This window comes from Schistocerca gregaria, chromosome 3, assembly GCF_023897955.1.
Source record: "Schistocerca gregaria isolate iqSchGreg1 chromosome 3, iqSchGreg1.2, whole genome shotgun sequence".
NCBI classification, from domain to species: Eukaryota; Metazoa; Arthropoda; class Insecta; order Orthoptera; family Acrididae; genus Schistocerca; species Schistocerca gregaria.
The window spans coordinates 614,580,709-614,595,541 of record NC_064922.1 but is presented as its reverse complement, the minus strand read 5'-3'; the positions used below and the strand labels follow the sequence as shown (position 1 = coordinate 614,595,541).

Here is a 14,833-nt window from a genome sequence, read left to right as displayed (position 1 = left end):
TAATAGTAAATATTTGTAACACATTGATCACTGTCACTCCTATAATGAATTCAAAAGTAATATACACAGTGTTTCAAGGTCTTTGCCTCAGGTGACTTCGGACTGACAGATCATGTCATGGGGAACAATTTTTGTTAGAGACAAAATGTTCTCTGATAATTTTTAGTAACAGCCTTTAGCATTCACTGGCCCTGAGACAACGAGATTTCACCACTAGCAGATGTACTGCATTCTATCGACCGCAGGAAATTGATAAGAGTGATTTTCAACAAGTAAACCTTAAGAATGAGTCTCAAGTGGTGAAATACAGTTTAGGAATAATCAAGAATTTAACTTTTGCTGTGGCTATATGCTTTCACATGGAATAGATGACTAGATAATAGGCAACACACAAGGTATGTGCAAGCCACATGGTGCCTATACCCCACTGCCTCTCATGGGCCGAGTATGCCTATTGTCACTGGAAAGCATTAGCAAACATTTTGTTTCTAACAAAAGTTGTTCTCATGACATGATTTATCACTCAAAGTAGAGTTCTGTCAGTCATCCAATCTGAAGAATATCCTTGTCCATACCTATTTCAATCCTGCACCCCAGGGTCGGCTCAGGTGAAAGACTAGTCCCACACACCCGCCCACTACTTCCAAACACTAACATCAAGGGTACTGATGTTGACATTTGCGACAGCAGAGAAAAAGACAGGTCCGCACACTTAAGGAAAAGTTAGTCATAGCGTTTCTGAAAAAGCACTTGTAAAATAAAGTAATAGTCACTGATTCTCATTATTACATCAGGAAGTTTTCAAACAGCTCTTACACATGCAATGCCATAGCAAAATGCACTTCCGAGCATAAATACGTACCCTAACATCCCGAAGGTTGATACCTTCCTCCAAAGAGTCCTCAGAAGATCTGCGGCTGGATGTATAACTCCCACTACTGCCACCTGCACCGGCAGACAGTCTTCCCGATGCAACAGTGGCTGCCACACGCGCTGCTCGTGATGTTGGATCTGACAAAATGAGAATGTCTCTATAAGGAAATAGTTTATATGTCAAAATTAAATTTCTTACCGCAACTGTAGACTATGAGAAGTAAGTGAAACTTGTTGATAGATTGAAACTGTGTGTCCAACCAGGACTTGAAACCAGAAACTACTTTTCATGAACAATGCTAGTGCACAAATCACAATCCATTCTCACAGTTCCAAATCTGCCAATATCTCTCCTACTTTACAAACCTTACAGAACCTCTCCTGTATAGCTTGCTGAACTAGCCCAAACAGGTAAAGGTTATTACAAAGAAATGGATTCCGGCAAAGCCTAAGGGTTGTTATGGGGGTTGTTACCTGATTTAGGACTCTTGCCTACAGAGGAAGCCCATTTGATATGAGCGCTGCAATGAAAGGCATGGTTCTAGGTTCGAATCCTGCTCTGGCACACAGGTTTCATCTGTCAAGAAGTTTCAAAACATCGCACACTCCATTGCTGAGTGAAAGATTGTTTTGCAAACAATCCCAAGCAAAGGCTAAGCCATTTCTTCATACCTTTTCTTTGGAGAGTACTAGTCCAGCAAAGTATGCAGAAGAACTACTGTGAAGTTCAGAGAGTCTGAGAGAAGTACTGACAAAATTGAAGCTGTCAGGACATATCTTAAGCCGTGGCTGGGTAGATCAGTCAGAGAGGTTATCGGTTACAAAATAAGTTGTCAATTGCTAAGGCTATATTTTCCATGACAGATAATACATTAGAATTAATAAATCGAAACTGGGAATATTTTCTGATTTGTGTGAGCTATTATATCCTCATGCTGAAGTTAAAGTATTATGGAACAGTCAGGAGCACCACTATGAATTTGGGAAGACCATGTGGTGGCCTTTCTTGACCTAGAAAAGGCATCAGATAGCACCTGCAGAAGACAGACCTGGGAACCACCAGAAAAGAAGGGAGTGGAAAAAGAGATAAAAAGCACAGTGGAGATCTTGGATGAGATAATAACTAAAGTGGCAGAAGAAACTGAAGAAGGCAAGATGGAAGCAATGGCCCTCAAAGATAACTTAATGGTTTGGGAAAACAGGAATGAGTGATTCAGGGGCCTGGATGCTTGGGAACAAACTGTGAGACTGTATGGAATAACATTTAATGTAAATAAATGTGAGATCCTTGTTAGAAATACAAAGACAGATTAACCAACTAGCATAATAAGGAGTGCTGGTGGACAATTGAAGGAGGTGTAAAGTGTCAAGTACTTGGGAAGTGTGATACAGAAAAATGGAGGAAATTAGAAACAACAGTGCACTTGGCAGACAGGCAAAATTATTTCTGTGAAGTGCTCTTTTCCTGTGCTCAAGACACCCCATAAAAAGCGAAGAAGTGATATATAGATGTCATTAATCCCAATACTTACCTATGCATCTGAAACATGGGTAATGAAGAAAGAGAGATGCAAGCAGATAACAGGCAAATGAAACGAAGTTCCTCAGAATTAATATAGTAGTAATAAGGAGAAATACAATGAGGAATGAAAGGGCAAGAGAAATAGTGAAAGGGGCACCCTTGCAGAGCAGGACAGAAACATCAAGGCTAAGATGGTATGAGCACTTAAAAAGAATGGAAAACAAGAGGATTCTCATGACGATATGTGAAATGGAGATGTGAAGGAAATGACCAAGAGAAAGACCAAGGGATTTACGACTGGAAGATGTGGAGGAGTGTGTTGAACACCTAACCTGGGGCTACGAACTATTCAAGAAGAAGAAGATGATGATGAAGATGCACAACAGGTCCATAGTTTTTATCTTATCTGCATGTCAGAACAGAAAGCAGTGTGTACTAATTCCATGCCTTTCACTCACCAATAAGTGCTCAAACTGACGTGGTGTGGCACGGGGCTCTATTTTGGGTCTCTACCTACCTACATACATACATACATGTGTTCTCTACAAGACACCATATGTGTGGTGGAAGGAACATATTGTACCGATCTCATTTCCTCTTTTCCTGTTCCATTCACACATAGTACACAGGACTGACAGTATCTTTCTGTACCAGCCTGAATTTAATTTTAGTATCACAGTCACCAAACGAGATACACCTTGGAGAAAGTGGCAGATTTTCCTGCTCATTTTCGTGCATGAACTCTTGGAATTTTGTGACTATGGCTCCCTCTAAAACATCTTTTTGTAATGCCTCCCACTCATTTAGCTGTCCAATTTGTGACATTCTGACATTCAATAGTGAAACTCATGGAAGAACCTAGTGTCTGTCTTCCCAACTTATTCTCCACTACTCACACACCCTCACATTGTGAAATGCTCCTCAGCCTATCATGTGTGCAGTAACTGGTTGTGGCAGGCAGCTCTTAAGCTTTAATGCACAATATCTATTGCAGAGCGGCTCACATCTCACAGATATATGCAAAGAGCATTGAGAGGCCACTAAAACATTGAGGAGAGCTCTCTGATTTTCAAGTACGGTGGAGTGCCATGTTATTTATTTATTTATTTACACGTCAAGTTCCGTAGGACCAAATTGAGGAGCAAATCTCCAAGATCATGGAATGTGTCACTACACGAAATTACAACATAAAAGTAATAACAGATAAAAATAAATGTTCATTAACCTGAAAAATGCCAGTCCATAAGTTTAAGTAAACGCTGTCAGCAATACAATAATAATCAGCTTAATTTTTCAAGCAACTACTTGACAGAATACAGTATTTTTAAATGGACATATCACCATTAGACTGTACAGTCGAATGGTCATGTGTTCATTTAAAAACAAAAAAAGGAATTAACAAACTCTGAAAGCAGAATGGTAGTTGGAGCTAGTTGCAAGTGACATTCCATTTTTTAAAGTGTTAGGAAATTCGATATTCCAAGATCCATAGTGTCAAGAGTGTGCTGAGAATACCAGATTTCAGGCATTCCCTCTCACCATGTACAACGCAGCAGCTGACGACCTTCACTTTAACGACCGAGAGCAATGGAATTTGCATAGGGTTCTCAGTGCTAATAGACAAGCAACACTCCCTGAAATAACAGCATGAATCAATGTGGGATGGGTGATGAATGTATCCATTAGGACAGTGAGCAAAATCTTGGCATTAATGGGCTTTGACAGCAGATGGCCAATGCAAGTGGCTTTCTTAACCGTATGACATTGCCTGCAGCACCTCTTCTGGGCTCGTGTCCACATTGGTTGAATCCTATACAACTGGAAAACTGTGGCCTCATCAGATGAGTCTCAATTTCAGTTGGTAAGAACTGATGGTAGGGTTTGAGTGTGGTGCAGACCCCACTAGGCCATGGACCCAAGTTGTCAGCAATATACTGCGAATACAATGACGTTGACTCCATAATGGGTGGCTTGTGTTTACATGGAGTCGACAGGGTCCTCTGGTCAAACATACTATTATTGACTGTAAATGATTATGTTCAGCTGCTTGAAACCATCTACAACCATTCATGGACTTCATGTTCCCAAACAACGATGGAATTTTTATGGATAACAATGTGCCATGTCACCAGGGCACAACTGTTTGTGGTTGGTTTGGAGAACATTCAGGACACATTGAGTGAATGATTTGGCCACCCAAATCACCCAACATGAATCTCATCGGACATTTATGGGACACAATCAAGATGTCAATTTGTGCAAAATCACCCGCATTGGCAACACTTCCACAATTACGCACGGCTATAGAGGCAGCATGGCCCAATATTGAGAGAAAATGGATATCCAATACAATATTAGGAGGTATCCAATGGTTTTTCCCATCTCAGTGTATTATTGTGCAAAAAAACAACCTATAAACAGACTTCAGTAGTGTAACATTGTTAAAGAAAATACATGTATTCAATTTGCTAGAGCACATTAAATGTCTCACTGATTTTAGGGAGAAGTTTAAGATTGTATTGAAAAACTTTATGTTGGGCAATTCCTTCTCCACTCAAAAGTCTATTCACAGTAAAGCTTAAAATTGAACTGTAATATAAAACTCTTTGATAATGTCAGGTCATTTCATCCTAATGCTATTGAAGAAATAGACTTAAACAAATATGTGCTACCTTCAATAAATATACAACTAACAAGCACAACTTCAAAGATTTAATTCATCGGTGAGTTTTCTGAACTAGCTGAAGTGACGAAAGACAAGGGAATGGTATGTTCCCATAACTTTATACTATGTCCTGGACAAACCCAAAGAACAGGAAAAAGCATTTGACACCGACAAAATTAAGAATCAAATTGTAGTGGACTACAAGCAAGAAGACATTACTATCAACTGTTAAGTATTTGCTGATGTTATGCTGTTACCAAAGAACACTGTATAAGAAGGAGCAAATTTCATGGGCCAAGAAAAGGTGGCAATAAATACTGATTGTATAGCAACCAAGAATGACACAAGACACATAACAGAATATTAAGACACTACAGAAAAGTAAAGCATATAAATCTTTGTACAAATCACAAAAATGGGCAACACTAGTTTCACCACAAGAATCTTTAACAAGCCAGCGGAAAAGACAACTTATCAGAAAGTCAACACCAAGAAAAATCTGCAACAAATTAACATTATAAAAAAGGACACAAATGCCAAAAACATATTTAGAATGAATATACATATGTAAAGATAAGGAGCTTGAGGAACTAGAATCTATAAGCAGGAAGAAACAGCTTTGACAGAAGAAAAGAAACAAATGTAGGAAAAGTGATATCACTGGAATCTAACATGTGCTCCACCATGCATGAAAGCTGGTCCAAGAAGAAAGTAAATAGAACATTAAAAAATCATTTGCAAGAGGAAAAAAAAGTCATAATCAGGAAAGTAATGGCCCATAGAAATTACTCTGTTTGTTGATACATGTTAGACAGATCACAAATCTGATGTATTGTTATGAGGTGTAAGACTAAACTTAACAAAACTATTTATTGATGCCAAGCAAAGAACAAGCAGATTTGATTATTTCATTGACAATGAGATCGTCAGAAATGAACCACTAGCTCAGTTCAAGAAAACTGGGGAAGGAATTTTGCTGTAAGCTATTTAAATACCTGAACTGACTTAGGGAGACCATAAACAACCTAAATTAGGATTGCCAGCCGAACTGAAGGTCAGATCCTTAACAACAGTGTCATTTCATAACAAAATACAGGATTCAATTTGCCTACAGAATAGAACTGTCAGATTATAGTCCCTTAAATAAAAAAAAATAAGAATGCTAGTATTCATTACAACAAGTGATAGTCATAAAGCTTTTATTATCCCCTCAGAAAAATATGTAATTCATTTTTTGATTGTTTGCAGCTACATGTGTGCATTGCTGGTACACATTGAAAACCCAGTGCCACAGTACCGTAGCACATCAATCGCGGCCAACAACAATATGGTGCAGCCCATCTCCACTTGATCAATGGGTTGTACTATTTTCTTTTGCCTCATCTAGAGACATGCTGTAGTACTGTGGAACAAAGGTTTCAATGTGTTCTAGGACTGCAGCCATGTACCTGCAAACAAAAACATAATTATGTAACTTTAATTTTTTTTCCACAGTGACAGTTGAAACTTTGACTGTCCTTCACAGACACAAACTGATTACAAATCAGGGCCAGTAAATAAGAAAGTAAAGTGTCTGAATGTGGAGTCAGAACCTCTGGACCTGGTTATTATTATGCTACAATATTGCACCCAGGCAGCACTAATGAAGGGTGGTACTTCTATCAGTGTAGGTGTCCTCAATGCACGGTTGAGTAACAAGGTACTCGGATGTTAAGTATCTAGAGGAAATGGGAAATAATATGTCACATCCTGACAATGGATAATGAACCAGAATGACACTGCCATGTCGCCACCTCAGTGTTTGTTACAGACAAAAGTGACCACCAATGATCAGTAATCTACATCTTCATCTACAATCACATGGATACTCTGCAAATCACATTTAAGTGCCTGGCAGGGGGCTCACAGAACCACCTTCACAATAATTATCTATTATTCCAAACTCGTACAGTGTGCGGTAAAAAAATTTTAAAAAAATGAACACTTATTTCTTTTGGTGTGAGCTCCGATTTCCCTTATTTTATTATGATGATGGTTTCTCCATGTGTAGGTTGGCATCAAAAAAATATTTTCGCATTTGGAGGAGAAAGCTGGTGATTGAAATTTTGTGAGAATATTCCGCCACAATGAAAAATGCCTTTGTTTTAATGATGTCCATCCCAAGTCCTGTATAGCTTCAGTGACACAATCTCCCCTATTTTATAATAATACAAAAAAACATGCTCCCCTTCTTTGAACTTTCTCCATCAATCCTATCCAGTATGGATCCCACCTGTGTAGCAGTATTATAAAAAAAGAGCAGGCAGTCTAGTAGATCTATGTGCCTTCCAATTTAAGTTATTTGTGACTGTAATTCCTAGGTATTTACTTGAATTTACAGCCTTTAGATTTGACTGATTTATCATGAAATTGAAGTTTAACAGATTTGTTTTAGCACTTGTGGATGATCTCACACTTTCTGTTATTTATGATCAATTGCCAATTTTTGCACAGTACAAATATCTTTTCTATATCATTTTTTCATTTGCTTTGGTCTTCTGATGACTTTACCAGTCGATAAATGACAGCATCACCTGCAAACAACCTAAGACAGCTCCTCAAGTTGTCTCCTAGATCATTTATATAAATAAGGAACTACAAAGCACCCATTACATTACCTTGAGGAATGCCGGAAATCACTCCGTTTTACTCAATAACTTTCCGTCAATTACTGTGAACTGTCACCTCTCTGACAATAACTCAGGAATCTAGTCACATAACTGACATGATATTCCACAAGCACGAAGTCATTTGTGTAGTACAAAGTCAAAATCCTTCTGGAAATCTAGAAATATGGAATCAATTTGAAATCGCTTCTCAATAGCACTCAACACTTCGTGTAAGAAAACAGCTAGTTGTGTTTCACAAGAATGATGTTTTCTAAATCCATCTTGACTATATGTGAATGACTTATGTTGAAATAATGTATAGTGTTTGGACACAATACATATTCCAAAATTCTGCTGCATATCGACATTAATGATATGGGCCTGTAATTTAGTGGATTACTCCTACTGCCTTTCTTGAATACTGGTGTGACCTGTGCAACTTTCCAGTCTTTGGGTAGGGATCTTTTGTCGAGCAAACAGTTGCATATGAGTATGGAGATATTGTATCAGTATATTCTGAAAGAAATCTAACTGGTACACAGTCTGGACCGGAAGACTTACTTTTGTTAAGTGATTAAAGTTGGTTCATTACTCCAAGGATACCTGTTTCTACACTACTTATGTTGGCAGCCGTTCTTGATTCAAATTCTGGAATATTTACTTTATCTTTTTTGTTAAGGCATTTCGGAAGTCTGTGTTTAGTACCTCTGCTTTGGCAGCACTGTCATCAATAGTATTTCCATTGTTATTGCACAGAAAAGGCATCGATTGTGTCTTGCCACCAGCACATTTCACAAACAATCAGAAGCTCGTTGAATTTTCTGCCAGGTTTTGATAGAAAATTATGTTGTGGAAACTATAATAAGCAAATCACATTCAAGTCCACGCTAAATTTACAACTTCTGTGAAAGATCGACAGCCTTGCAGATTTTACGTCCAATCAAATTTGGCTCCCCCCCCCCCCCCCCATTCTCTCTGCAACAGTGTTCTGACCTGTTTTGTGTACCAAGGAGGATCAGCTCCATCGTTTGTTAATTTATTTGGTATAAGTCTCTCAATTGTTGCCAATAATATTTCTTTGAATTCAAGGCACATCTGATTTACACTTACATTGTTGATTAAGAAGGAGTGTAGATTGCCTCTCAGGAAGGCGTCAAGTGAATTTTTATCTGCTTTTTTTGAATAAGCGTATTTATCATTTATTTTTGGAGCTTTTTGGGGTTACTCTATTCAATCTCGCTACGACAACCCTGCGTTCAATACTCTCTGTATCTGTTTTGATGATTGTTATTAACTCAGGATTATTTGTTGCTAAGAGGTCAAGTATGTTTTCACAACATTTACTATTCAAATGGGCTCATGAACCAACTGCTCAAAATAATCTTCAGAGAGTGCATTTAATACTATTAAAGATGATCTTTTAAGTGTACCTCCGGATTCAAACATGTATTTTCGCCAACATACTGAGGGTAAGTTAAAGTCACCACCAACTATAAATGTATGAGTCAGGTATGTGTTTAAAATTAAATTCAACTTTTCTTTGAACCTTTCAGCAATTGTACCATCTAGATTGTGAGGTCAGTAAATGGATCAAATTATTGTTATATTCCGGTTGCCAAGAATGTCCTCTGCTAATACTAACTCATAGGAACTATCTAATTCAATTTCACGACAATATAAACTACTACTAACAGCAACAAATACGCCACCACAAACTGAGTTTAGTTATTCTTTCGAAACACTGTTAGGTTCTTTGCAAAAATTTCGGCTGAACTTAATCTGCAGCTGTAACCAGCTTTCAGTGTTTATAACAATTTGAGCATCAATACTTTCTATTAGTGCTTGGAGTTTTGGTACTTTCCCAACATAGCTACGAAAATTTACAACTGTTATACCGATTGTTCCTCTATCTATGTTAATCCTACTTTAGGCCTGCACTTTTTGAGAAAAGCAGTTCACTGGAAAAGGTGATCTTTGGTCAACCACGACATCACAGTCTGAACTAAAAGTCCCCAAAAAGTCATAGTTGTCAGCTGTATAGGACCAGTGGTGGCAACAGTACAGAGCAACAAATAGAAAGCCTCATCTGAGGCAATGGCTCTGAAAACTTGTGATAACAGGGTGTATACGTGGACAAGGGGGGCAAAAAAAACACAACGGATTTTTCCCAGATTTCCCGGTTAAAAGTACACTTTATCCCAAGGGAAAAAATACTTTTTCCATGTTGAGAGACAGTATATTTTCCCTCAGAACTGCAGAACTTATCAATCTTTTGAATGGTTGTGGATTTGTACACATGCATAGAATTTCCCGGCACTTTAGAAAATGGAACTCAGGGGGGAAAAAAACACCTTTTGGAAATATCTTTGATGTGCAGCAACATGTACGCTGCATATTTTTGTATTATGAAAGTATACATTGAAATTCCACCAGTCACTGCCTATTACTTTCCGAATCATTGAAATCTAAATTGCAATGCGCTTTTGTAAGCGTCGTAGCTCATGTCACGTGATCTCGCCAGCTGATGACAGCGGATATTCAGAGCATAGGGCACGTAATGTAGTCAGCTAAAAGTAACAGCACTGTTAAGTAGCACAAACACATAAACAGGGAAAGTTAATACTTTAAATTAATACACATAGTGTTGCTACAAGAAAAGCAAAACTTTCACATATAATATTGGTCACAAAGGTTAATAAGCTGCAAGAGAAGCTAAGCTTTCGCATGTAACGTTGATTTTTTTGCACATGTTACACTTTAAAATATATCTCACAAATGTGCCAGTAAAATTTTTAACAATGACATAAGTAAAATTTTTAACAATGACATAAATGTCTGATCTTCAGGGTTCGAAATTCTTCTAAAATGTCTCGTCATCAAAGAGTTGATTTTTAAATGAGAGTCAAATGCTCTGTGATTTAAGAAATTCATGGTACATTCTCACACATAGTTAAGCTTTTGTAAAAGGAGATTTACTTTGAAAGTAACGCTTTTCAAACCACCATTCGCAATATTTTCCTGCGACCTGTTACAAATACGTTCGTTTCAGCAGTTGCCAGAGAGTGCAAATAACAGGTGACACGGCACTTGCGCAGCTACCATGACATAGGGATCCCGTATGTATGTATGTGTAAGACATTGAAAGAGCATAAATTATGTCATAAAAGAAACAATCCATCAGAGAATACCCCAAGAGCATTGGAATTTCGTGAACCATGCTAAAATGCGCACATTTAAAGTGCACATTCGTATGTCCATATTCCCAATGAAGTAAACCTTGACCTGATATTAAGCTTTTCAGTGTGGCTTTCAGGATGTAAATTTTCTTGGAGCACCAGTACTGTATTATATCATGTTTGGTTCTCTATTATGGCATAAGGCCATACGTGCTAGAAGATGAAAACATACACTTGAAATGCAGCGAACAGCTGAAGCCAGCCAGTACTGTGGAATTAAAAATTTCGTTTCAAATACATTGACTGCCTCTACTGAAAAGGTTAATAAAAGTCAAATATTTTTAGCAAACAGACTAAAATAACTTCATTGCTCTGCAAGGCAATTAATGCTTGACTGTCAGAAAGGTGGAAATAAAATAAAATCTAAAACTAATAACATATTTTAGCCTTCCGTAATTATGTGAATGTATTTTAATTCACTTGATATCTCCCGGCCACAGATATCCATTTTGTTTTCATTTGACATGAGAGTAAACGAAGGAGAAACAGCAAAATCACTAAATGTAAACACGGGTCACATGGAGACTACCCACTATAACTCAACATAAAACATATGTGTTCGAGGAAATTTAACACATGTTATTTGGTCTTAAGTGTGTCAAAGTGCAGTGCCACACCTCTTCATACAGCATTCTTATATCGCATGTCACTGTATTTCGCTCTGTGGAATTGAAACGTGTACATTTTGTAATGGATGCCATTAAACTATATTCAGGGCAGTGGAAATTGTAATGTCCAGTGGATCCTCTCCTGCTCCCAGTGGCCAGTTTGACAGCATGCCCCCACCTCCCCACCCACCCTTTTTTAAAAAAAATTGGGCAGTTAATAGTGGATGGGATTATTTATAATCGGAAGAACAAAAACTTTTCAGAAAATTTGCACTCTCTATTGCCTATTCGCTAATAACTTGCTGTTTTGTGCGACATAAAATTAAATACACGATACATAAAACCAATAAAGACACAAGACAAGCAAGAAAGTACACATTTCTTCAATCCTCGAAATGCCGTGATCTAATACAGAAAATCTGTTAATACAAATAATACCCAAGACTGTTGTGGTTTCTTGATGTGATTACGTCTATTTGGTCACTGTCTGCTAGATAAAACAAAATAGGCCTTTCTAAAATTGCAGCAATTTTGTAACACACGCCGAATAAACGAGACTGTTTCGGCACAAATGGTCATTTTTATAACACGACAGAATATAATTCACAAAGTACCAATATCAAATGCCTATTAGGCCTACTACAAGCAAAAAGTTTTATATTAGGAAATAGTTTCATATTTTATTCATACGCACCAGTTTCTCAAGCACGAGATCAAAAAGCAGTATTACGAAAAATTTGGAATCATCTAATTCTTCCATAATTTGTGTGACATCCCCGTTTCTTCTCCTTCCTCATTCTCACAATCAATCTTGTCATCACCAATTCGGTAGATATTCCTGCCACTGTCAAAATTTGTTCGCCAATTAACTTCACTGAATCACAGCTTTAGTTATCCTGCTATTATTCTCCGGTTAGGTATTGTTACACGTTCATACAACATGTTTTCTGCTTTACTTCCAGAATTCTAGCATTCTAGTGGTTACGATGAAATATCAACAAAGTTAATTAAGGCATGTTCTTGTGAGTTTAGTACAATTCTAAGTAACTTGTGTAATCAGTCAATTAAAACTGGCACATTTCCTGACTGGCTGAAATATGCAGACGTTAAGCCTCTATTCAAGAAAGGGGATAAAGAGATGCCACCGAACTATAGACCAATTTCACTTTTGCCAGCATTCGCAAAAATTTTAGAAAAAATGATGTACAAGCAGCTTCTCAACCATCTGACCACAAATAACATATTATCAAGAACACAGTTTGGATTTCTGAATGATTCTGATATCGAAAAGGCTATTTACACCTACAAAGAAAATGTACTTTTCATTAAATAACAAGTTACAAGCAGCAGGTATTTTCTGTGATTTGTCAAAGGCATTCGATTGTGTAAACCATAACATCCTTTTAAATAAATTAGAATTCTATGGTGTCACAGGCAGTGCTGCAAAATGGTTCAAGTCATACCTCGCTAACAGGAAACACAGGGTGTCAGTGCAAGGGACTAGTGATTTAAGTCATCAGTCATCATCAGAATGGGAAGAAATTACATGTGGTGTCCCACAAGGTTCCATCTTAGGGCCATTACTTTTTCTTGTGTACATTAATGATCTCTCATCAGTTACCCTGCCAGAAGCAGAGTTCATTTTGTTTGCAGATGACACAAGTATTGCAATAAATAGTATGTCAAGTGTATTTCTAGAAAGATCTGCTAATGATATTTTCATGGATATTAATAAATGGTTTAAAGCCAACGCATTGACATTAAACTTTGAAAAGACTCACTACATGCAATTCAGAACCTGTAAGAGGTTTCCACCCAGCATATGCATAAAGTATGAAGAAGAGCAGATAGAAGAGGTTGACAGTCTTAAATTCCTGGGATTACAACTTGATAATTAATTCAGTTGGGAGCAGCACACCACAGAACTGCAGAAACGCCTTAACAAATCTGTATTTGCAATTCGAGTGTTAGCAGACATAGGCGACATAAAAGTGAAAAAGCTTGCATACTTTGCCTATTTTCATTCTATGTCATTTTGGGGTAACTCTTCAAGTCAAACAAAAGTTTTCAGAGTCCAAAAGAGTGTAATACGTATTATTTGTGGAGTAAACTCACGGACGTCTTGTAGAAACCTCTTCAAAGAACTGGGTATATTAACTACTGCCTCACAGCATTTTTACTCCTTAATGAAATTTGTCCTAAATAATATATCTCTTTTTCCAACAAACAGTTCAGTTCATACATACAATACCAGGAACAAACATGATCTGCACAAGGACTTAAAAGCACTTACTTTAGTTCAAAAGGGGTCCACTACTCAGGAACACTCATCTTCAATAATTTGCCAGCAAACAAAAAAAAATTAGTTACAAATAAAGATCAGTTTAAAAGTACCCTGAAAGACTTACTAGTGGCCAACTCCTTCTACTCCATTGACGAATTTTTTAATAGAAACAAATGATGTGTTGTATATATTTATACTATTAGTATTGTTATTTCAGCTTTAAAAAAAGGGGGGGGGTGACATGTTCCATATCCACGAGGATCTCCTCAAGACGGATCTATGGAACGAAAAACTAATCTAATCTAATCTAGAACTTAAGCGGCTGCTAGCCAGGAACTGTACAACTGGTAGCCAAAAGTTTTCTGCCAAAATTTGATTTTCTTGGATACACGAAAACAATACATAATCTTTGTCATCTGTGCTTCCTGTTAGTCGTTTATTTCCATTATGGTAGTCTGAATCTATGGATTTCGCTTGTAATTATAACAACACTGATTAGCATTCAACCGTTCGGCTTTACTCCGCTCAGCTCATATAGTCCCATCCCCTTTTGTCTGCGGAACGTTTATTTTTAGATGCGACAAGGATTCTCCTGACAGAGACATCACGTACACTACGCACACATTCAAAAATCAACTTAAAATATGTTCAAAAATGTTCAAAAACCAACAGGGATGCATTTCAGAACCATGTGAATAATTGATAGATCAACGTGCACTGGATGCTAGGCTCTTTGTGAAACAAGTTCTCCCCCCTCAAGTGCCCCCTTTTCCCAGCTGCTTGCTTTGACTGCTTGCACAGCCAACAGCCACATTATGTAGTCAGAAGTGGGAGAATATACTACTGAAAAAAGACTCAACTGTGCATGCCCATGAACCCGTTCATAACTGCTAAAACGAATTTAACGCAAACAGTTGTGACTTCACGTTCATCGGACACACTTTGCTGTTGGCAGACGCTTGCATGAGCACTGTGTGGTGTTGTTGCATAAGGCACA

The 14,833-nt window shown here is 37.6% G+C and overlaps 1 protein-coding gene across 4 annotated transcripts in view; it reads right to left on the bottom strand.

Moving 5' to 3' along the window:
• The window catches only part of LOC126354393 (leucine-rich repeat flightless-interacting protein 2), a 235,681-nt gene that overhangs the window by 57,768 nt on the left and 163,080 nt on the right, over positions 1 to 14,833 (bottom strand). For all 4 annotated transcript variants that reach the window (XM_050003998.1, XM_050003999.1, XM_050003997.1 and 1 more), the window contains one exon: positions 863 to 1,011. In XM_050003998.1, coding sequence (XP_049859955.1) covers positions 863 to 1,011 — 149 coding nt within the window. The remainder of the gene's footprint in view (positions 1 to 862; positions 1,012 to 14,833) is intronic.